Source organism: Wyeomyia smithii, chromosome 3, assembly GCF_029784165.1.
Source record: "Wyeomyia smithii strain HCP4-BCI-WySm-NY-G18 chromosome 3, ASM2978416v1, whole genome shotgun sequence".
Lineage (NCBI taxonomy): Eukaryota > Metazoa > Arthropoda > Insecta > Diptera > Culicidae > Wyeomyia > Wyeomyia smithii.
The window spans coordinates 231,201,425-231,227,418 of record NC_073696.1 but is presented as its reverse complement, the minus strand read 5'-3'; the positions used below and the strand labels follow the sequence as shown (position 1 = coordinate 231,227,418).

The window sequence follows — 25,994 nt, the reverse complement described above, 5'->3', positions numbered from 1 at the left end:
TCAGAAAGTTCATGAAATTCTATTTTCATATTTATTTATTTATTTCATATTTCATTATTTCATAAAAATCATGATTTTTATGTAAATTTTGACCAACATTTATGGTCCCTAGAATTGAAACAATATTTTCGAATAACTCTTACTTCAAACCTGCTCATCCGATTATCAATCTTTGTACATCAATAAAAAAGTTAATTGGAAGGGTTTTTTTTTCATAAAAAATAAAATAGAAAGCCGTTCGTTTGTTTGAAGAAATGTCAACAATGTCCACAAAATTTTATTAAACGAGTGTGAGGTTAAAATAGTCAAATTACACTACACTACCTGTTTTACACTACCTTTAAAATTCTAATACAATCACGCTTTCATAGCTTTATTAATTTTCAAGCACAAAAGACATTTTTACATTTTTAACGTTATCTGAAAACCAGTCTAGCAATTCCTCATGGGGTGTCATTAGCAATAAGCATGTAATTCCATTGAAAAGCATTTATAATTTCTTGTTGTATTATCAATATACAATGACAAGAGCCCAAAAACTCGTTTTCAGTAACTTTATAAAACACATAAAATTTTCGTAACGCTACACCATAAATTTGACCCTATTGTAACTTTCAGTAAAATGCACCACTTTCAACACTGACATATGCTAAGATAGGTCTCATCGAGCATTAAGAAAATCCTGAATACTACTTTTCTACAGTGTGTAACATTCGCACGATACGAAAAACAACTGTTTTCGTAACGGGACACCATAATAATGCGACTGTTTTTCAATGACCTACCAATTAAATTTACTAAATATAACTATTTAATAACTGCTTTTAGGTAATAAATACTTTCTGGAGTATCACATGCCCATTAGGCTGTCCCAAAAAAAATCGATGTTGAAAAAGTCAAGGTGCTCAGCCCTAAGTTGAATGATAATATTATTTATAGCATTTTTGTAAAACATTTCGATTTTCTAAAAGGTCGTTTTCAGGTTGCTCAAACGTGATTTATGAAAAAATGACTTTTTCAAGCTACAAAACCACTTTTTTGCACTTTTTTCAAATCTGTTCGATTCCTAAATTTTTTCATATATTTTATTTTTATTTTTGTGGGGTTGTTTTTGAATATTTTGCATGGTTTGGTTCAGCATCGCGTTCAATTATTTGACTCACAGAGCCCACTGAACATAACAAAAAAGTGAATTTTCCTTATAATTTTCAGGTAAAACCCTTCAAAACACATATGAAATATTTTTTTGATCAAGAACTGAAATTTTCACTGCAAAGCGGAATTCAAGACGAAAATTTACATGAAAAAAGACCTTGATATCTTATCGGGGTGCTGAAATATCGGCGTTTTTACATGTGATGGAAAACTATGCATTTTGTCAAAAATGCCACTAATATCTCCATTGCACAGTGTTTTATTTTGCCTTTTGTGCGTATAATTTCATAATAGTGATTCAAATGATGATTATGGCCATAATGTATGTTCGGAAAAGTTTCAGAATATTCAAAAACTTTTAATGTAGAAAGATGGGTGATCAATCCACCTATGAGTGAGATGAAAAATTTACTTTTTGATCGGAATAAGATAGACGCACTGTGTGTTCGACAAAGTTTTAGGTTATATTAAAACAAGAAACTTTACTGAAGACATCATGTTTTTATCTCTTATATATTATGAGCAACATTGAGTTTTCAAATAGAAGGCACTAAAAATCACAGTTTCCGTTCTAACTTTTTTCGCAAATTTTTCCGAATTTTTAAACCTTCTACTAAGTTATCAGCCATCTAAAAATGCATTTGTTTTCTGAACATTATTATTTTTTATCTCCCAAAATAAAACAGTTATTTAACATATTTGTTAAAATGCATAGTTTTCCATCAAATATAAAAATGCCAATATCTCAGCTCCCCGATAAGATATCAAGTATCTTTTTGCATGTAAACTTCCATTGTAAATGTCGCTTTGCAATGAAAATTTCAGTTCTTGATCAAAATTTTTTTTTATTTGTGTTTTGAAGGGTTTTATCTAAAAATTATTAGAAAAAATATATTTTTTATGATGTTTAATGGGCTCTGAGAGTCAAAAAACTGAATGCAATGCTGAACTGAACCATATTCAAAAACAACCACACAAAAATAAAAAAATATATGGAAAAATTTAGGAGTCGAGCAGAATTGAAAAAAGTGCAAAATAGAGTTTGTAGCTTAAAAAAGTCATTTTTTCATAAATCACGTTTGGGCAACCTGGAAACAATTTTTTAGAAAGTCGAAATGTTCTACAAAAATGCTTTAAATAACATTATCTTTCAATTTAGGGCTGAGCACCTAGACTTTTTCAACATCGATTTTTTTTGGGACACCCTAATATACGTATTTCAACGCTTACTTAGCGCCTTCGTCAGTGCTTATTTGGACTGTGGAGGAAATAGCGAAGCCCCTAATTTTTTTCCTTTCTCCTAGAAAGGTATAGCGATCGCTGCAAAAACTAAAGGTATAGAAGAGATTTCCACAAAATTAGTGTCAAATTAAAGGTCTAACTGCCTCATAACACCCCATAGAATTTTGCTGTAATCGTTACAGTCCGATTCATCTGTAATGTATCGAAATGTGAAAATCACGAAACTTCATTGATTAAGAAACTACACAACTGACTTGAACAATATTGATATCAGATGAACGGGCTAGTTAAGGGTTAACTGATGAATTATGATTGAACACGTGGTTTCAAAGTTTGGCTGCCCTATACGTTCCTTTTTCATTTGATTATAATCGAACTTAAGCAACTGTTATGTATTAAATTGTTAAAACAACGAAAGTCTATTATCTCAAGTATTACACGACTTATTTGAACATAATAAGTGTCATACAAACGAGTCATCTCTCAAACTTACAAGTATCAAACTTCATAACAATTTGATATGTGGTTCAAAAGTTTTGGAAGAAAATAAATTCAAAGACTATTTATATAGCCTCAACATATTTTAAATGTGGTATCGTACTATTTGAACGTTCCCGCTATCGCTCGTTATTAAATTGTTCGAAATTAAGAGTCATTTCTTGTATTTCGCTATTTCTTAAGCACTAACATTACGTCAAATTTCATGTTTTATACTTCAATTAAGACATCAATATTCTATACCCCAAAACAGTGCATATACCTTTATTGGATTTAAGCGTTAATATAAATCTATTTTTACAAAAAATAAGTTTGAATGAGAAAGGCTGGGTCTGACCGTTAGGTGGATTATTATAGGTTTTTACTTGTGTAGGTGAACAAATGGAACAAATTTTAACTCAGAGAACGTGAACAACTTGAGATAGGTAGAGAAATGTGTATGTTGATGATATTTTTTGTTTTTTACAACAGGAGGACTTGGAAAGTATTTGGTAATTTTGAATGGTTCATTAAGCAGACAGTATGTAAAGTAAAGAGAGCAAAAAATAAGCGAACTGGAAATGTGATACAGATTTGGAAAAATATACCGCATCCCGATGGGACTTGAATCCGCAATCTCCCTGTCTCCGGCATGGTGTTTTGACCAATTAAACTACGGAGGACGGTGGTACTGTTCCACAATCTATATCGTATCACATTCCACTGCCGACTTATTCTATTGCTCATCCCTAACTACACACACTGCTGTGCAAGCGTTATTTATAGACTGAAAAGAATGTCTCATCACACACAGAAGAGTCAGCTGATGCTGATAACTCTTATAGACCTGTGTGATCGAGACCAAAGCCAGTCTGCATCGTGCTTGCAAGTGCGACACAACAACGGAAGGTGCTCCGTACGGCTTAATTTTTCGAACTAAATTTCTATTTTTAACAACGACTTTTTCCCGTTAACACGCAAGTTCATTAAGCAGACAGTATGTGAAGTAAAGCATTGAATGGTTTGAATGGTATTCATAAAAATATCCAGTTCACTTCGGAAAAAACAACACTTTGTAACAAAACAACAAGCTCCCATTTTTAGATTTAGATTACCATATGATCCACCGTATGGAATCTTTGCCTCTCAGTAATGAAGGTAAGAAAAACGAAATGGAATATATTTTTGATATTGGTGAGCAGAATGGATATAATAGAAGAACCATACAAGCCATTTATGATAAAAAGAAACGAATCCAACATAGGAAATCTCACACAACACCCACACCGCTAACAGAAGATCGGAAGAGAGTAGTGGTTGAATATGACGTCAATTTTACACGTCAACTTCGTAAAAAAAAAGAAAATTTGTGTGATAGATAGTTTTCAAAAAACATTTCAAGCAACTTGGATCTTGCACATAACAAGGTAATACCACGATAATGTAGAATGTTTTGTTTATCGCCGTCAAGAACAGGGAACAGAAATCATTTTTTTTACAATAATGGATACTCTGACTGTGCCAATGATTTGTTGAAAATAATCCTAAGAGGTACACATAGCAGTGATGCACAATTTTTGTATACAAAAAATGCAGTTGTCAGAAAACTGCATATTGTACAGACTAATTAGTTTATTCGGAACGTCTTGGATTGATTTCTATGTTTGCTCTGCGGTGTTTAAATTTGTCTTGAAAACGCTCAAGAAATGTTTGGCGAATTATTCACAGCTACCATCGGGTGAGCTGGCAGATTCATTCTCAAGAAACATGGGAGATTGAAGTCCGGTTTTTCAGTTTTTCGTTTGCGTTTTTATCACATATTGTTTGTAGAGGTAGGTTGTAATTTCTATAGTTTCTACTGGCGCAGAAACCTAAATTCAAGTTTGGTCACTGGATTGCGATGCTTAGCATAAGATGCCTAAGTTCAGTTCCTCTAATTCGTTTGAATGTTTGAAGTCGTCGTTTCGACTAAAGAGGAATTGGCCGAGGACGAGAAACAGGAACGCGAATAGAGAACAGCTTATTCGAAATTCAAGAGAAACATTCAACAGCAGTATTAACATCAGTGTTTAGTAAAAGGTGCCAATTTAAATTCCGAAAAGAACAGTTTAGTCCTTCAAATTTAGCCGTCTGTTGTCCGCTACTTCAGCGAAACGAAAATTTTCCCCACAGGTTAATGTTGCAAGCAAAAGAGGGCGATCTAGATCAATTTGTAGAGACTTCTCCGTTAACGTAAACGAGTCCAGCATATGATTTCATTCCTTCGACAAGAGAATGTTTCTTAAATTGCACATTCATTCCAAGTTTTTAGAAAACAAAAGCGTAAGACGTCAATCCGCATCTTCCTTGACGAGCATCTTCACTGTAGGTTGGCAATTCGGTATACACTCTGTTACAAGAGTTACAAAAAAACACGCGAAAGGTAAATCCAAAATTTGTCCACCGGCTTGGGGACTGTTTTTTTGCTTTCAAAATACTATCGAATGCTCTGGTACCAACTGTCGTTTTCGATTGAGTTACTGGTCTCTGTGGTCTGTTGACTAAGGGAACATCCATAAATGACGTAGCTTTTTTTAGGCTTTTTTGGCACCCCCCTCCCCCATCGTAGCATTTCGTCACAAAATCAGGACTCCCTCTAGATAATTACGTAGCATTAAACCCCCCCCCCCCCCTAATAATATTTTTTTTTGCAAATTTTATTATCAAAAACATACCTTGTGTCATAAATGAACAACAAAAGACAAGGAAGTAATAAAAATAAATCCAAATATTTTTCTCAGTTTAATATTTGCAACGTAGCTTTGCTTGACCACCCACCCGCCCCCTCGTCACCTTTCGTCACAAAACTGCAAACCCCCTCCTCCCCCCTCGAATGCTACGTCATTTATGAACGTTACCTAAGCTCATTTTTTCAGGGAGCTCCGTAGTCGCAAGGTTACAGAGTCCGCTTTGGTAAGCGGGTGCTCGTGGGTTCGAAATCGGTTTCCCACCACGTACCCTTCCTTCAATTTGAATTCTACAGTACTCCTGTTGACTCTCCTTCTAACAAAATGATAAGCATATCATTTACTTCAACAGTGATACTGTCCATCGAAGAAGTGCAGAGTACAAGAAACAACTGAGTTATATGACAATAAATCAAAAAACAGACATGGTATTGTTTTTGAATACTTTCAAAACAAACAATGTTATATTTTGAAGTTTAAAAAAAATAAAGATAAAATTAGTCGTTTGTGATAAAAAAAACGAAAATCGAATAAAAGTGACATTGGACAATTATGCATAGAACGGCAGTTAAGCACTGCTATTCTATATTATACGTTTTTATCTTTATCTTGTAAACTAAAATTTTTGAAAAAACATAAGGTTCAACCTTTTGGTCATTGTATTGAACCCCTGGACGCACGGTTATGCTTGAACCGCATTCATGCCGCTTGTGGCCTTTGAACAACACATGCTATTATTGTGCCACTAAACAAGCAGAGCCAACAGGTCATTGTCACAGTGTTGAAACTGTCATAAAACCGTCTTGTTTATCGCATAATAATGGATGAACACATCCAGCGCGAAACATTTCCACGATCAAACAGTTTAGTGAACAATAAAACTGCCACCATAAAACACACGGTTTAAAGACGTTGAACCACATTTTCACCACACACAAAAAAAATACTCACAAATTCACACACCACGACAGCAAATTACAGCTCAGGATTTTACAAACTTCACTCAAATCGCTCTCAAATTGCCCATAAATATCGACCCGGGTGCACGCGGCCTGCTAGGATTATTACTGTTTCGTCCCATCACCATCATCGCATCGGCGATGGCAGCGGCAGCTCTCCAGTTCGCTTCACAATCGCACACATGCTGTATATATTATGTTGGTACGTACGCAACATCAAACCCCACACCCCACAACAAAAGAAGGTGTGAAAAGCTGCCCGATATGGGGCACAGCTTTATGCATAAAACGTGAATTGTTTTATTTGCATCGCCTTTCGGGTGGTCTCCGGGGCTCACGCGCGATGATGGTCTATTTCATTAGGGTGTAAGAGTAGAGATAACTTCTCTCTCTAGGAGGACTGCTTCCCTATTGTTATGCAAAACAACCTTGTGAGCGGTGATTTTGGAGTTCGATAAAAAGTAAACTCCCCACAGCGCATGGTGCGCGTAGATCAACTTAACCAATTGGAGAGAAAAAGTGGATGAGTGGAAGGAGGGAGTGGCTGAAGAATACCCAACTTGTCACCTAAACTGTGATCTATCGCTGCTGGTGTCGAACGGGGCAGGCAGACAATTGATGATGTTGGTTTTCGGATCATTCATGTCGGCTTTGTTTGACACCATCAAGAGAACTGTTAAATTGTACAAGATTAGGTGAACTGATACAGAAGTGGGAGTTTTTAAAAATAAGTTAGATTACGTTTGTAAGAATAAGATACCGTAGCATCTGCTAGTCCTAACTGTTCACAAAAGTGTGCTTGAAAATGTGATAAAATTGGTTTTTGCAGATTATAATTAAAACAGTTACTAGAGACGGTGGCAAACCAGCCTGTGGCTGAAAGCCACCTTAATAAAGCAATAAAAAAAATACTAGACGGAATTGTAACGCTTGATCTTTAGTCTTTTAATTTTAGGATTATAGCTTTTCAACCGTCTTCCAGGAAGATGGAGTGTGGCGCAGACGCATGGATCACGAGTTGTACCAGGTATACAAACATGCTGATATAGTGAAGGTAATACAGCGGGGCAGGCTTCAGTGGGCTGGACATGTAGCCAGAATGCCTGACGAGAAAGCCGCCAAAACTATCTTCAGTAGAGAACCAGGAAGAAGCCGTCGACTCCTCGGTGTGCCTCGTACGCGGTGGAAGAAGATGCACGATCTGCTGGTGTACGAGGAGACTGGATAACGGCTGCCCAAGACAGAAGAAGCTGGACATCTCTAATTCGTTCGGCCCTAGACCGGTAAACGGTCCGTTAGCCAAAAAAGTAAAGTAAGTAAGTAAGCTTTTCAACCGTTCCTGTGATTATTTTTGTCCCTAGCAAGAATAACTTTTTCAGATACATAAATGAGTTTTCCCGAAAGCAGCGACGAACCCGGCAGGCGACCTTTCATTCAGTTCTCTAAGTTTAACGTAATTTACCCAGAATGAAGTTTACTAAAAAAAAATTCAATAAATTTTTGGCATTTTAAAACTTGTTTAACCAAATTTTATTGAATTTTGACGCAGTAAGAGAAATTTTACGAAAATATGTCAAATTTCTCCGAGGATTCAAGGTTTGACTTTGACAGTGATTCCATTTTTGGAAGCTGATATTTCACTAAGCAGTTTTGTTTGATTGCTATAACAACCTATGTATGCTATAAGCTATAAGACCTCTTACATGGCTATTTAACTCCTCCCTTGCTTCCGGTCATTTTCCGCCAATTTGGAAAATATCGCAAATTACGCCGGTGCATAAAAAGGTTCACGCTATGATGTAGAAAATTATCGTGGAATTGCAATACAATCAGCTGTCCCGAAGCTCTTCGAATGACTAGTGTATAAAAAGCTTTATGGAACAATCGCTAATCATATTTCTCCAGTGCAGCATGGATTTTTGAAGAACAAATCCGTTGGTACAAACCTTTGTGAGTTTACCGCTTTGGTTACGGACTACATCTTCCAAGGGTTTCAAGTTGATTGTATCTATACAGACATGAACAAAGCCTTCGACGCTGTTAGCATTGATAGTATATTGAGGGCAGTAGCAGATGCAGAGATTCGTGGCTCGCTCTACAATTGGCTCAAGTCGTATCCTGAACGTAGAGTGCAGTTTGTGAAGATCCGGAGAAGAAAATCGAATTCATTTATTGTCCACTCAGGAGTACCACAAGGCAGATATCTAGGCCCATTGCTGTTTGTGCTTTTGATGAATAAACTACCTGATGTGATCTGCCATGCAATCGTTTTGATTTACGCAGATGATGTGAAATTGTTTCTACCTATTAAACATAATGACGACTGCCAAAGATTGCGATGATTTAGTAATTTTTGGAAGATTCTGTGATAGTTGCGGACTACATGTGAACGCAAGCAAATGCTCAGTACTGACATTTACTAAGAAAGCTCACCCCGTATTGTACAATTATCTCAATTAAGGTAATTATTTATTATTATTTGTTTATTTGATCGGCCACTAGCACATTCCAAGGCTATCGGGCCTTTAGTATGTATACATGTTTGGTTACAATTATAATTTATTTTTACACACTTTATAATTATTTATAATTATACTCTTATAAACTAAGATTTTTGAGAAATAACATCTAAATAAGATCATATAAATTACTTTCTTTTATAAACCTCACACATCTTTTGATTGCATTTGCATCATCTTTAAGTTCTTCAATACTGCTTATTGAGTGTTTAATTCTAGCAGAAGAAAGTTGTTCAATTAAGGTAATGTTGTACCACGTGCTGAATATGTTCGTGATTTAGGCGTAACCTTCGACTGTACACTGTCTTTCATGAAACACATTGACAATGTTATCGTGGATAGCTTTGAACTTTTTTTCTCTCGTTAGAAGGTATAGCCGAGACCTTGATGATCCTCACGCAATTCTAGCAATCTACAAAGGACTTGTTAGAAGCAAACTCGATTTCGCAAGTGTCGTTTGGCGCTCTTACTACGTAACTCATATTCAGTGAATCGAAGCAGTCCAGAAAAAATTCGTTAAGTTTGCTCTTAGGAATCTCGGGTGGGATTAGCGAACCTATACATTAGAGAAATGACAAGGCACTCACCGTTAAGGCAACTGTCAACATCAAAACGGATAACGGCAATGCAAAATTATACAGATCGCCCGTTTTGATGTTGACAGTTGCCTTAACGGTGAGTGCCTTGTCATTTCTCTAATGTATAGGTTCGCTAGGTGGGATGGAGAAGGACTACCTCCCTATCAGGATTTGTGCTCTCTGATGAACCTTGACACGATAAACTCACGACACAAGATAAACGACATCGTCTTTTTTACGAACATTTTATCCGGACGCACTGACAGCCAACTTCTTGCTGAAAGATTAATTTTTAACAACAGTCAAGTCACGCTTCGACAACGTAGAACGCTTGACCCTCCTTTCCGATCCAGGAATTATTCGCAGAACGAGCCAACTACTCGATTAATGAATATCTTCAACCAAGGGGATGGCAGCCCTATCTAAACTCTACACGTTTGATAGTAGGCAACATATCGGGCTTTATTTAAAAATAAAGCCCCGAGGCAGGTGCCCAGCAAAAGTTCCATATACTTTTCACTTTAGTCGAGAAGACTCTTCACTCATTCAACATAGAAAGCGATAGCATGTTGCCATCCCCCTGCCTTCAACACACTGCAGCAGATCATCAGTATTGACATGAGTAGGGGAGAACCGTACAAGACGCACCAGTTGGGTAAGATGGCCCACGCTATTAATTCCCCAAAATACTTACACATGTGGCTTTTTATGACGAAATTCATCGCTTTTCTCATAAAACCCCAGCTTCTCTACAGTTCTTAATGAAAAAGTGTGCCATAATGACTAAAATACTCGAAAAACTGTGCAATTGGCTGTGGCTCTGTCCAACATGTAACTATTCAAGAATTTTATTTAAGCTTTTATGATTAACTGACTAGTAAATAATACAAAAATCTATGGTTCCCCTAGCCTTTACACTTTTGGAGTTTATAATGCTATGAGTATTTCAAATTATTTCACTAACTTTCATCAACTTTTACCTAAAAACAAACAAAATTAAAATTGGGGCAGAATGCACTATGAAGAGCTTGCAGGAGATTGCTTGACAACTGAGAGCATGTTCCATTATTTATGATTTTACTTTCGAGACTTCAAGTGCTTCTCGCTTCGCGTGCTGATAGCTGCTAGTGGCATATTAGCCTACTGCTTTGGAGCATACTGACCTTTGTTGTGGTGCGTTTTGGTCACGGGCTTGTTTGGCGGCAGTGGTAATTTTTACCAAAAAAAGACAATGAAATCGAGTATTTTAAAGTAAACTTCGCCATGAACATGCAATAAATAGACCCTACAATCTTCCTACTCGTACAATGTCGCTTTGGAATGATTTGAAGCGCGGTAATTCGCGCAAATGCTTAACTGGTGCGTTTTGTACAATCCCCCCCTACATCAGTGTTAAAACATAAGCTTAGTTTATACTTTGAAGGACAACTATATTAGTGTTTTTTTTTTTCATTGTTTGAGTAGTATTTTTACCAATCTTATATTTATATTTTTGTATGTAACTAACCTGTATAAGTGCAATGTAAAACTTATTATTAAGGATGGGTAACGGGCTTTCAGCCTATATTCAAATTCAAATACAAATACAAACCAACAGTACGCGTTGGCTTAGCTTTCAATTTTTTTAGTGTGTGTTAATTCGATTGCACAGCTCGAAATAAACACGCATTTTCTACGTATTGAAAGGTAGAAAAAATCGTATGTGAAAATGCTGAAAACTTCGGGAACTATTTTTCCTTGATTGGCAAACGCTAAGTGAATCATAATAAAAAGTCTAAAAACATGGTGCAAATGAAGAAGAATGTCGTGAGTAAAGTTAAATAAAAATAAGTGGTATTTCTCTCAAGATTAAACTGTCAATTTATGAACAATTATTTAGTGCAGTCTTCATCTGAATAAGTTGTTGTGCAACAAGGAAGATGATGCTTCAAAAGATTGAGAAAATGATATTGAATATTTTGAAAATGATATTGGAGCGTTCTCCCTGGTTTAGCACGAATGAACTACGTAGTTTAACTAATGTGTAAACAATAGAAAATACGTCAAACCATATTATCAATATATTACGACAAAAACCGTTGCAATCCTCAATAACAACGATTAGCTCATTTTATGGTCAGTGAGATAGGTGTAAGTTTAAGTTCTATTTTAATTAATTTTTCATTTAACAAGTATGTAGATTCACAATTTTCCTACAATTAACTGAAAAGCAATTACAATCTATTAATAGAGGGGCACTGGGAGCATTAAGACCACGGTTAAAACGAATCCGGCTTTAGGAACTCTACACTTTTCACTTTTTATTCACTTTCACTATTTAATTCTATCACTTTTCACTTTTCACTTGCAAATACGTATTTCGGCACTGACATAGTGCCTTCGTCAGTGCTTATTTGGACTGTCCAAATAAGCACTGACGAAGGCACTATGTCAGTGCCGAAATACGTATTTGCAAGTGAAAAGTGAAAAGTGATAGAATTAAATAGTGAAAGTGAATAAAAAGTGAAAAGTGTAGTGAAAATTTTTCTATCAAGACGCTCGAACATAAGTGAATAAATTTAGGAACTCATCAATGCAGATTGTAATTCACAAAATACACTAGATTGAAGATGAACCAGTTTTCTAACACGTTCATTAGAAGTCTTAAAAATCATTGAAATACGTCGAGATCGTGGAATTAAATAAGGTCATCGAAATTTTGTTGTTGGTGCCGTGTACAAAACGCGTGTACAAAACGCCCCACAACAAAGGGTCCGCAAGCGCCAGCAAGCGAAGGGGTAAAATGCGTTGCCTTTTTTATATAACCACACAACCAAAATGACTCGGAATCTCCTGAATAGTCTTTAATTCTATTTTTCCGTATCTAAGGCATCTTAGAAGGTTTTTTCGGAGCAATGCAGAATCAGAACAACACTAAGTTTTTCAATGGTTTTGACAATTGTTGCTATGACAATTGTTAATCAGCGCATGCGCGAATGTGCTGCTATGCGCAGTGCAACTAGATCGATAATCTTTTTCATCAGCAACTTATTCTTTTGGATATTCAAATGGTTTTCGCATAGTTTCAACTTTGTGTAGACATAAATGCTGGCATTGTTTTTTTTTTGTGGCGTAATGCCTTACGAAAACAATGGTATGCAATGCAAGAAATAGGACTCTAAACATATTTTCAAAGCAATGCAAGAAATAGGACTCTAAACATATTTTCAATCTATGTGGGATTTATGTAATTTAGAAAATTTATATAAACTGTGTTATTAACTTAAAATAGAATCGATCAACTTCAAAAAGTATATATTTATAACTTTGAAAAAGTGTATATTTCATAAAATATTGCAGTTGCGCGTCTTGTCCCGACTAAGCATTTTGTCCACAGTTCCCCTAATAAAATTTACAATAAATGTAATAGCGATGTCATCTCGCCGTTTGTGGCAGATAAATCATTACCAAACTAACACAAAAAATGTATAGATATTGAGAACGCTATAATTGCAAAAAAAAATACTTTCTTGTTTCGTTTTTCAGAGCTCATAATGGTTTGATTTGGTTTTTATATGTGGTACTCGGATTTTCAAGGTCCAAACAAAACAGATTCAATAACAAAACGAAAAAACTCACAAACGAAAATATGTACAAATAAAAAACCAAATACATTCCACTACCGGCATTAGTACAAATACTAATATGTATTCCATTCTGTATCACGAAGAATTATTATCACTCCTGCAAAAAAATATTGTTGATTCCTGACAAGCACAACACCAATCACAACGCAATAAAATCAAACGATCGTTTGTCAGGAAACTGTTTGATTCCTGCTAGCCAACATCTTGCCACTCGTTACCAGCAGGACTCCCAACTCGAAAACAATCGCTAATCCGTTAAAACATGGCCATTGAGAAGAATCGTTTCAGCAATACCTACCTACCTTTACCTAGCATTCCTGTAATTCTGCCAGACCGGCATCTTATCAATAGCGTCCAGGGTCGCAACTCAGCACAAGATTCGCTTTAGCAGCATGCTCACCTTTTGTTTGGAGTCCTTTTTGCACGGGATGCTGTTTTTTTCACATTATTTTCGGACTCGACAGAAGAATGGCTTTATCCTTCGCTTGTTGCCGTAGCGTCACGAAGCGAACAAGGAGCATTGTTTGTTCTTTGTCAAGTGATTCTTGAAGCCGGCGTGAGCCGAAAACCCTTTTCCTAAGACCTATTATTCCTCTCTGTTCGTTGTAAGTGGCGAGCAATTATTTGCAACGCTTCACCGAAAACTGTAACAATTAGCAATTGTTGTGAGAAGTACTGCATTTTAAAAAGTTACATTTCTCGAGTGCGCTCAAGTTGGGATTGGGGAAATAAATAGAAGTAATTTGAAAATAGGATACATTTAGCATCGGCCAATCACTGTGCCTTTCCAATGAGAAGAAAAAAAGAACGATGAACCGCAACATGTATCGCTCCAAAATGGGGCGGAGCTTCCTGCATTCTCTCGGCCATTCGCCGGATATTCGTGATGCGGCTGAGACCCAAAAGATAAGTGCCTGCGTGCGTGGGCCGTGACGGTGTCCTTTTTCCTCTGTTTGCTTCTGTTTTCAGCATTGCTACTTTCCCACAGAATACCAACAAGTGGCGGCTGCTGCTGTCGCTCGGGAATGTTAATCGAAACCAATACATACCACAAGCAGCCTAAAAATTGGGGGGTGGCGAGTAATGTTGCAAGTTTTGCGAATCTGGAACGGCAACGCTTCGTAGCGTTATAGTGGCGCTTGCGCTGATGTAATCTATTATCAGCACATATTCTCCCAGCGTTTGAGAAAGTCATAAAAACATAAAAATGCTATTGTTACCTATAAAATATTTCAAAGATTTAATTTTTTCTCTTCTTAACAAAAAGTTCTGAATTTCAACTTTGCTCAAATTCATTTTAATTACATAATTCAATTAAACAGATTATAGTTAGGCTGATACAAATTTCGAATTCTTTTTATGTCCAAGGTTATCAAAGTTAGCAAAGGGGGTGGCAAAAATTAAATAACACCGAGACGAAAAAAAAATAAATATCTTGATCAAAGTTTGTGTGCAAATTACGACGTTTGTAACTTGCACTCAAATAAATGTTGAAAAATAACACTTTATTATTATTATTATTCATTTCGCTTGCCTTTTGACGACACTCTCGCTGTCACTGGACTTGTTTGTTGCAATTTATGCTGTCGGAAAACCAATAAAATGAACAAAACGGTTTGAGCTTTTTTTCCTTCCCCCCTTTAAGATTTTTGAAGGGGGGGGTGACATAAAATGAAAATGAAATTTGTAACGGCCTTTTCTGAGTTATTTGTTCATGTATTAAACTGTGAATTTTTTCTACAATTGTCGTAGATAAAAGTTTTCATGCAAACCTAAGCTAATATTGTGCAGTTTTTATTATTTATGAGCGAACGGTTTTCTTTTTTTCAACTGTTCTTGGCTCTGCAAAACCAAAAAATTAGTCTACGGGCTGCTGAGCTTGAGCATAAAAAAAAGCACATCCGTGATCCAAGCAAGCGATGTTTTCTATACGTATGTCAAGCTTAAGGTACGTTTAGACTATTAGACATGTCGGTCTGATTTTGAGTACGGCAGAAATCGGTAGTCTGCTCGATTTACCGTTCGACATACTTTGTCAAACCCGTTTGTATGGCGGTGTTCACACTGCTTGCACAAGTCGAGAGAAAGAACTGCCAAATGAATGTCATTTTTCCTCCATTTGAATATTTGCCAGGACACAAAAAACGAAAATGATGTTTGTTATGAAAAGCCAAAACAAAAAACTAAAAAAAATTCAAAGGTTGCTATGTTCTTGGAGTCGAACGAAAAATAGAAACGTTCCTATTCCCTTCGACAAATCGAACGGCATGTCAAATCACAATATCGAATAGGTGTAAACATAAAACCAACATTGCATTCGATATATTTTCGAGCAATCAGCTCGAATCTGATGAAAAAATCAGATAGTCTAAACATACCTTTAGCAGCACCATCAACCACATTGCATGCAACTTGCTACTGGCTATTACACAAGTACTTGTTAGCAAATCTCCTAAGATTTTTATCAAGGGACTGGAGAGCTTGTGTGATACCCCAGGTAAAAGACATAAATGATACCATCATCTGAAAAAATCAATGTTTATGTAGTTTATGAAGGCGGTGTTCTTGCACCGCCCTACATTTGTCTCGTTTCCACTTGAAAATTGCTGCATTGATTTTGCAAAGAACTTTTTGACAGTTCATTATCAGCGAATTTCTTTATTCCACAAGCTCACCTCGTTTTGACCTGGAAGCGCACTAACTGCTGTCAAAACCCTTCTTTATTCGCTTGATTTTGACCCAGTTTTGACCTGCCGTGCTGCCCGAAGCGCACCGTAAAATTTGTCAGCTTCAATCCACCACCGCACGTGCTTAGTTCATAAACAATTATTTGGCATCTCTTTTTTACTTGCGTCCTAAATTGCGATTCCGTTGCTTTATTCCTCGGCAGATATGCCCTGACGCAAGGGAATGAAGAAACTCGCTATATGTGATTTTCTTTGAGGCTCGAGAAAGCCGAAAAAAAGAAAAATCCTTTCGTTCATTATTTGTCGAGCAGTTTGACTAGGGTGGGCACGGGTTAGGAACCATTCAAATATTACATAACGCGGAATTTGGCAATTTTCAATACCCACCCACCCCTATGTAACGCAATTTTACATGTTTGCCACACGCAATATAACGCTTCGCTGAATATCCTCCCACTCCTGAGCGCGTTATGTATTATTTGAATGATCCCTTACTGTGGGGCAACGTGTACCAGAAAAATCGCTAGTGTTACGTATGACTTATGTATGTCGTAATACCACATACATAAGATAACGTAACACTGACGTTTTTTTCTGGCACACGCTGCCCCATAGTACTCCGTACCTCGTCCCGTCCAACTGCTCGACAAATAATGAACAAAATGAATTTTCTTTTCCTCGGCTTTATCGAGCCCCAAAGAAAATCCCATGAGGAACTGTCAAAAAGTTATTTACAAAATCAATTAGGATTGGTCGATCTTGGATCGATCTAAGCAGAATCGATCTTTTCCGCTCCGATCTTCGATTTTTTTGATCGATTTTTCAGCCTTGCAAAAATCGAAAAGATCGTTTACTTTTCGATTTGATCTTTTCGATCTTTTAAAAATTTAATTTATGTTTCAGCATGCAGCAATTTTTTTAGATCCAATTTTGAGTCATTGTCAGTGATCGTGTTTCGTTGTTTTATCGGGTTTTGAATGGTTGCGTGCGATTATGACATTATTATGCCTCCTTATAGTCCATTCCATTCCTGCAAAAAAATGCAACTGGTGACGAACTAGCAAATATGATATGATCGGCGTGCATTCAAATCGAACCAAGCTCCAAAAACATTATTTCGAGTAATCGGCGCTCAAAGTTCTAGGAAATTTTTGTTATACAGTCGAATTTCGCTAGCTGCACTGAACCCGCAGCTCATCTAGTGAAAAATTTTCAGTCGTCGGGCTGAGCTGTCAAAGTTGCAAATCGATCAAAGAGCACACCGATTGTTTCTTGTTGTTAGGACTACAACTGGGAACGCAGAGAAGTTCTATAAACCGTTGAGTTGGTTGACAAACCGCAAAAGTTCAAAACCATTCGTTGAGAATGATGTTGCTTGTACTAATTTCTCTCCTTCTTTTTTGGATTTTCTTCAATGTTTTCCATATAGATATAATAGAGCTTCGTTTGATGCCATGCAAAAGGTCAAATTTACAAAGAAATACGAAAAGTGCAGCATAGGGCCAAATTCGGAATTGGCTCATTTAAGCCACACATCACACATTTGAAGCCAAAAATGAGTGCTCAATAATAACGTGTTCTCAAATACTTTCAAAAATACGCATAGTTCTACGTTGTATTATTACGCCAGAAAACTCATATTGTTTTTCTAACAATTGATTAAAATATTGTTTGTTTACATTCATACTCAGCTTCATTTGTTTTTATTTGAATAAATTCTACTTTATGCGTTAAAATGCATCCACAAACCCCTCAAACGAAAATCAACGTTATCAGAAATGATGTTTGGCTTCGATTCAGTTGGGCCCAACAAGCGGGAGCCCAACTAAAACGTAACTCAACTGAACACAACCCAACGAGCGAAATTCGACTGTACTGGCGTATCACAGAAAACGAGGCGAGCGGCGAGTTACTCGCCTGACCAATTTTGGTAGCTCGCCTGCGAAACTGTTCGACTCAGTTGTCAGCAGCCAAGTTTCACTTGCGATCCCTAATACAACATTTTACCCGCCTCGTCAGTGACTTAATTTTCGAAAAAAATGGGGCTTGGTTCGGACTGGTCGCACACCGACCATCTCATAATCATTGCTATCCTGTATCATATTCTACACACAATAGAGAAAAAGTGTGATGTTTTGACGTATGATTCTGCAATGTATTTTGAATGATGTTCCGACACGCTAACAAACACATAACCAAAGTTTTCAAATGATGTAAACTTTTAGGTATATTCCTTCAAAAACCTTTCGAACTTGATAAAACAATCTATTCTATCTCCTGTGCATTATAATCACGGACGGTGCTATAACATTATAAACTTTAGTTCCAATCAGTTAGTATGAATTTCACAGCGCCGCAAAAAAGTGCAATAAATGATCGATCCAGTTGAGATCGATTCCGCAGCTCCGATCTTTTGGGTGGATCGATCCAAGGACCGTTTGAATGAATCGATTCTCAGGATCGATCTTTCCCTGAAGATCGCCCAATCCTAAAATCAATGCAGCATTTTTCGAGTAGGAACGAAACAAATTCAGGGGTGCGCAGGTACACTGCCTTCAAAAACAACTCAAACAGTGATTTTATTCAGAGCGTGGTACCATTCGAGTAGTTCATTTAGTACCAACTTTTTTGGAAGATTTCCTCCTGAGTGTTACGTATGTCTTATGTATGTGGTTCGCCCATGTACCAACTGTCATTCAAGCGATTTAGAGCGATTTTTATCCTTTTTTTTTAAATCGAAGGACGATGATATAAAATTTTGAAAACTCACCGTTTGCTCAAAAAATTACACTCTCTAAGCTGATATATAAAAATCAGAAATCCGTGAATAGCTAAACAACCCAAAATTCATAAACTTCTTTATCGACCTTATCATCGCCTCTAGTGTGTTATTAAAGCGGTTAACATAGAGCTTTCTGAAAGCTCAGTCACGCACAGTAAACTCGGATTGTTTGCCGCATAAATGACTCTTGCTTAACTCTACTGGGGTTAAGCAAACCGAAAAATATAATCTTTTTTGAGTTGCTCGGTACTGGAAATCAAATACTCATTTTTTAGGATACTATCCGCAAACAAATCACACAATTTCGCGTAGGAATAAACCAAGTTTCAAGTCAGTGGAAGAAAATGAAAATTCCGCGTTCAATGCAGGCATTTTGACAGCACACTTTTGGCCTCATTCCGACTCACACGCAGCGTTGCCACTAAGTTTTGGATAAAATCTGGCAAAACGAAAATAAAAAGTCTGGCAAAAATCTGTCACTCATTTTTGTATAAAATTCCTGGCAGAATTGAAAGTGATGACCTTTTTTTTGCTCTCGCCGGGTGTAGGTAAGTAAAGGCCAGGCACGGCCCATCTCGCGTTAATGACCTTTTTACGAGACGACACGGATGAAATTTGGCAAATCTGGCTCATTTACAAATATCTGGCAGATTCTGAGGTTTATCTGTTTGTCTAGCGCGCAAACAGAAATCTGGCAAAATCCAGTTTTATCTGGCACAATGGCAACGCTGGCTATCGCTGTCAAATCTCATATATTTGCTGCGTACCCAACATCTCAACGGTCCGTGGTTCCCCTGACAGATACGAAAAAAGCCCAGCAAAAATTCCATTCAACTTGGAATGGTTGCTCTATTAAGAGTTCCAAGCAAAGTGAAAATCTCATACAAAAGCCTGCAATTTACAGTTTAAGCGTAGACAGACGTCCAAGCTGAGTACCTAACTTGTGTAAAGATTTTTGTAGTAGCAATTCGTAACCAGATAGCGCTACCAATGACGCCAGCTTCATATACTAGCGAAAAAAATGTATTGTAGCGATAAGGTCACCAGGCGGCGCTAGTATACAAGTGATTTATAACGCAATTCTCTTTGAAAATTTACACGGAATTTTCGATCAATTTTGTTCTTGCTTGGACGTCTGTCTGTGATCACTTTCTTTTCAAGTTGTCGCACACATCAACTTACATCCATAAGGCGAGGGCCTAGCGTGGTTAGTAACGTCTCCGCCAACCACGCTCGACGCCTGGGTTCAAATCCCAACGCCGACATAGGTGTCGATGGTTGTGAGGTGGCGTGATCCACTCATAACCAACCCAACTGGTCTAGATTCAATCCTAGCCGAAACCGGGAGATTTTCTGAGGCGAAAAATCTCTAGGATCACGCCTTCCATCGCATGAGGAAGTAAAGCCGTTGGCGCCGGTCCGTTAATCAATGGGTCGTGAGTTAGGGTCCTGGGTGGAGTCGCCTCTCAGGCGTCGGTGATTGGCACAACAACAGTGCGGAACTAGACCGACGGAAAATAAGCGAGAATAAATAAACTTACATCCATGAGTCGCACTTCATTTACGTATGATTCCAACATCCCTTTCAAGTGGATTGTACTTGAATCTGCCCCACTGTTTCATCACAGTGATTATCATGTGCGAAACACTTTCAGATGATTTGTTTTGTTTTTATATGTCAAATGAAGTGCCGTTTGTACTGAAAAGTAGAAAGATGGCGACAGCTGTAATGTCAGCGAGTGTCATACGACTTAGAAGTTCGATGATTTTCCGGACTAAATCTGTAAATTTTTGCAAGGTAAGTGATTTATGTCACGTAAAAGAATCGAATTCTAATCTTATTTCGTCCTTCCAGCACAAGATCATAGAGATTCTGATGAAAACGTCTTTACGCTAGAGGCAAGTATTTGTTTACTAAAACATCAATTATTTAAATTGAATTAATTTAATTCTTTGTTAGCTTTACAGGCTTCCTCAACAGAAAAGGATAGTTTTTATTTTGTGATGAATTTTTATAGTAAAGTTCCAATTTTAAAAATAAAACAAAAGTTGCATTATATGCAATCATTTCCATGTAAAACTGTTTTCATTTCAATATCGAATAAAAATCATTCGAAGCTCGATAACATTCTTTTGAGATTCAAAATCCAAACACTTTATGTTCATATGTCATAACACGAGAATTGAAAGTGTTTTCCTTTTGAAAATGAGGTGTTGCACGATAAATAATTCTAAAGTGTTTCGCATATGAATTCTATATGTTTTGGCCAATAGGACGAATTCAAGTGCAAAACACTTTATAATATCGTGTCGATTTCTTTCAGTGTAGTTTACACTCCGAGCGATGTGAAAATTGGCTGCAACTGACAGAACATAAACGCACCTAAAATCAAGCTTTCACTTGCTGCTATTTTTTTCACTAGCGTTTGCATGCGTGAAAAAAGTAAACCCAAGTGAAAAAGATGAGATCCACAACCTTCGATTTCGCTGGATCGAATTTGTTTACAGTTCCAAGCGAAGTGAAATTTTTGCCGATTGCAATTTTTAACGAGTGTAAAAAATGAACATTTGTATGAGATTTTCACTTCGCTTGGAACGCTAAATAGGGCTTTAAGCATAGTTTACAGATCCATGCGAAGTGAAAAATTTTACAAGTGAAAATGCGTAAACTTTCGTTAGCGAAATCTGTCGTGAAAACTCGGTTGTGGAACGTACACGTATTTCATCAGCCTGCAGTTTACAGTTTATGCGAAGCGAAATTCACGAGCTTATACTTCGAGCGAAGTGTAAATAGGGTGCTTTAGTGTAAACAAGGTATATTATTTTTTCTTTTGATAAGAAATGTCAAAAGAAGTACATGTTCTACTGACTTTTCTTGTTTTAAACAGCAAAACTATTGGAAAAAATTCAAATTTTAACAACTGTAAGTGGTTTTAAGACATACCCTACCGTCAAGAAATCATGACACAGGGAGGCCAGGCCATTTTTCAAATATCTTCACACTACACAAAACAATATCTTTATGCTTAGGAAATCTTTAAACACGGTACCCGATGAAAGTTTCCAAAATTTCTAGTGACACATGAAATCGAACGCGGTTGATCAACCAACTATTGGGCTTCCACTTATTCACACGCACTCAAATGTTTTCAATATTAAGACATGTCTTCACATCTGGCAACCCTGTCACGACGCGTAAATCAGGGTTATATTTTTCACAAGCCAGCAGCAGAAATGTCACTTTGCTTACTACAGTCGCCGTTCGATAACTGCAAGACTTTTAACTGCAACGCTCTTTAACTGCAAGACCGATAACTGCAACAACTTTGCAACTTTTACTTGCACGATGACGTCACAAAACAAGAAGAAGAAAGAGATTTGATAGTTGTCGTGGGTTTGTTTACCTAGACAAATTTTCGGCTCGAATAAAAGCGGAAGTTTCTTGTTAAAAATTGCGTTTCCAAGAAAAAACCAAAAGATCACAGTAACGAATTCGTTGGGTGGAGAGTTTTTACATCTTTTTCATACTTGTATCATTCATTTTCACTTCGATCACATAAAAGTGAATAGAACACCTTGTAAACAAACCCGTGGGAAGTGTCAGAAAAGTGAGGTTATTTTTCGTGTGCAATGATCTATTGTAGTGATGAACTTCATCTTCGCCTACATATTGGTTATGTAAAGTAGTTACTAAAACGCAATAAATTATGATGCGGAAATATAAATATCAAATTGTTTAATCGAATAGCTTGTCTAATTCAGTTTCTGCTATTTTTGCCACTATTTCATCAAAACAATACATATCGACATCATTGAAAAATGCTGAAAAAAATCAAATAAAAGAAAAATAAAACCGATATATCGGAGAATTTTGCAGCTAAACTTGTCTTTCACACTGGCGCAGATAGGGCTGGAAGGCATTATAAATTTTCGAAATGCACACAATGCGTTAACCGTGTAACCTCTAAGCGAACCGAAAAAGGACAGCATAAAATTTGACGTTTGTATCAATTCGCAACATCAGGTGGAAACAAAACGAACCGCGACGCATAGCAAAGCGAAAGGAAGAGAACTCCGAATGCGTGAAGCTGCAAACCAAAAGAAAAAAAACTACACTTTGTCCATCGCGTAAAAGCTGCCATTTTTCGTCCAAAGTGTGAGCGAAGCTGCATTCATTCTACCGTTTTGTAGTGTCAAATTGTGCGTGTTTTAAACCCAAAGTGTTTTATAATGTTGAGGAATCGTTTGGTAAACTTGCCGGTACCGTTTTAGAGCATAAAAATGTAAACGATTTCGTGTAATTGCTTCGACAGCATCAGCTAATCAAAGTGCAAAAAGTCCTTGAGAAAAATTTCTTCCTACCGGTTTCCCTTTTCGGTTGGTTTGAGTGAGCAAACGAACGCGAAGCGGAAGGGAGATAAAACGAGAGGGTGAAGTTATTTTTGTGTATTGTGTGGCGGTGTTGGACAATGTCTTCAAAACTGCTGAATTACCCAGCAGCCAGTTCCAATCCCCATCTGGCCACCGGTTCGTCTGCGGCCGGATCCGCAGCAGGCAGCCGAAACGGAGGTCACGGTTCTTCGCAGCTCAACTTTGAAAATCTCCAGCTGGACGACATTCTCTGTACGGTTTGCCAGTCAGTGCTGGTGGAGCCGGTCTTTCTACCGTGCCAGCATAGGTTCTGCCGGAACTGCTTGAGCGGAACCATCGAGAAGAACAATCTAAACTGCCCATGCTGTCGCAAGCGGTTCGGCACCTGGTATCGGAATGCATCACGAGTGAACAAGCTGGTCCACGAGCAGCTGTGGAGTGCAATACAGAGCCAATTTCGGGATTACTTGGAGGAGGACGGAGCCCGGTGCAACGGGAACGGAAGCTCCGGAACCTGCTTCGCACCACGTAAGTGTACAGTGGAAAGAGTTGTTATTTTTTTGTTTGAGAGAAGTTTATTGATCTGCTGTCTTATCTGATGCTGGACAAAATTAGGCGACTTATTTTTGTTTAATCAAGTTGAATGTAGTGCTGTTTCAGAGAAGTTTAGTTTTTGTTTCTTATTGTGATGTCATTGGAAGATTAGATGGTTTGTATCATTGATCTCCATTGTAAAGGTCAAACAACACTGGCATAGAAAACTAGCAATATCAACAATTTGCTCTGATTTTGTTTATTCATATTTTTTTCGACAAATGATGTTGTAAATTGGGGAATTTCAACATTTTTGGATTATTCAAATTGTAATCAGATTAAAACTGATTTGAAGTGTATTGCCAATTTCGATCAAAGCAACCATCTCAAAACTAGCACAAAAATCACTAAGTGTTTAAAATTGTCAAATTGTGTTCGAAAATTGATTATCGGTACTTTTAATAAAGATTTAATTAGGAACTTAAAGAATTTTAAGTTAACTGTAAAATGAAAATCAAAGTTATGTAGGATGTGTAGATTTTTCCTTTCCTTAGATTTTCATTGAGCTCTTCTGAAATGTTTACTTTCATGATTCGAAGTTTGAACCGCTGCGTATCATCCATCTTGACAGGTAGGTAATATATGTAAATCTCTAATGCCAAGAAAAAGAGACTCTTGACTGATATAAAAGTAACGGATAATAAAAAGTGACTGTCTTATGGTAAAATATATATGGTTGTGTCCTGTACACAACCTGCTGCAGCAAGTAACCGTAACGATTTGATAATTTTCGTAAATGTTTAGCTTTTCAGAACTTTGAATTTTTCGTAATTTACACTTTTGAATGTGGATTTTAAAGTTTGCACTAGAAACGTGAGAAATCTGCTTTGAACGAAGAACTAACTTTTCTTTACGATATCCAGTCCAGACAAGTAACAAAATGCAGCAACAGAGGCAGAGCTAAAACAGCTTTTTATTTCACACATGAAAAGTGTAAAACATGGAACAACTTTGCTAGGAACGGCAGTACACTAAAATCGCTTTTTACGCGGGAGATACGTGTCGCGTAAAAAAACCGCGTAAATTCCGGAAACCGCGTTAATTTCGGAATCCGCGTCAAAAAAATCGCGTAAATTCCGGAATCCGCGTAAAAGCGACCTTAGTGTATAGTTCTGTAAAATCTCCCATGTAATACTGTATGTGTGCTGGTTACAATGAAAAAATTCCTTACAGACATTGCCGAATGGTAAGTGGTAAGAGAGTAAACAGGAGCAGGATGAGGGTCGCAGCAATAGTCAAACATCATCGAAAACGGTTGACATGACCTAACAATACCAAGCTGGCCCCGACATGCTTCTTGACACTACGATAACGTTCTTCGAAACATCGTTTTATCATTATATAACTAAAACACTAACTTTGGCTTCTTTCCCGTTAATCAATTCCCACAGAAACCGAAAGTGTTATCCGCCTAAGCGAACCGGGCGAAATTCGCAAAGAGTACGAAAACGAGCTGCAACGATATCGTAAAGAGTTGATCGAGGAGAAAAAGAAAGAACTGGCAGCATCGGAGAAGTACATCATTAACCTATACAAACAGGAAGGTATTATTGACCTGGTGGACAGTAGCGACCACTTGTCAATATCATCCTCGACTAGCACGCCAGAGCATGAGCGTAACCACGAAGATGGAGAGCAGCAAAAACGCTCACAGGTATCCGCCAGTGACGTTCATGAATTGGACGATGACGAAGTTGCAGGACCGTCGGGATCAGCTTTCACTCAACCCAAAGCTATTGCCGCCACCATCAACTGCAATCAGCTTAGCAATTCGGTACAACAGTCATCGAATGTGATCAGTAGCAACCAAGTTAGCACTAGTCGCCCTGAAACGTCCAAATCTGTGTCCAATGGAAGGTAAGCAGTTCAATATAATAATAGTCTCCAGCAAATATTCTAAATCAAAAATTTTCATTCCAGCGTGATTTCCATTTCATCCACTTCGTCTGCTTCGGCCGCATCCTCCTCATGTATTTCCTCCACCTCAAGTCGATACAGTTTAATCAAATCTGCGCAGCAAACAACGGGAGGTGGCCATGCGGAGGCAGGCAAACAAAAACACTCAATCCTCAATAAGTTCACAACAGCAGGCGGATCGAAAAAGGTCTTCACCATGGCCGATCTTAACAAGAGTGAACTTTGTGTCAAACCTACAAAACTACACCGTAAATCTCCTAGCAACGATGACGACGATGATCCGGACGATGGCGATAGTCTTCGTTCAGAGCTGAACCACTTCAAGCCGATCATTGCTACCACCCCAAAGAGCTGGTAAGTA

At 37.4% G+C, this 25,994-nt stretch overlaps 1 protein-coding gene across 2 annotated transcripts in view; it reads left to right on the top strand.

Moving 5' to 3' along the window:
• The first annotated feature begins 22,776 nt into the window (after positions 1 to 22,776).
• The window catches only part of LOC129727518 (uncharacterized), a 13,739-nt gene continuing 10,521 nt past the window's right edge, over positions 22,777 to 25,994 (top strand). The window contains exons 1-3 of one of the 2 annotated variants that reach the window (XM_055685418.1): positions 22,777 to 23,650; positions 25,108 to 25,573; positions 25,637 to 25,987. In XM_055685418.1, the coding sequence (XP_055541393.1) occupies positions 23,221 to 23,650; positions 25,108 to 25,573; positions 25,637 to 25,987 (1,247 nt within the window). In that variant the 5' untranslated portion in view covers positions 22,777 to 23,220. Of the gene's footprint in view, positions 23,651 to 23,675; positions 24,288 to 25,107; positions 25,574 to 25,636; positions 25,988 to 25,994 lie in introns of those variants that run through there. The other variant, XM_055685419.1, reaches the window with a different exon arrangement.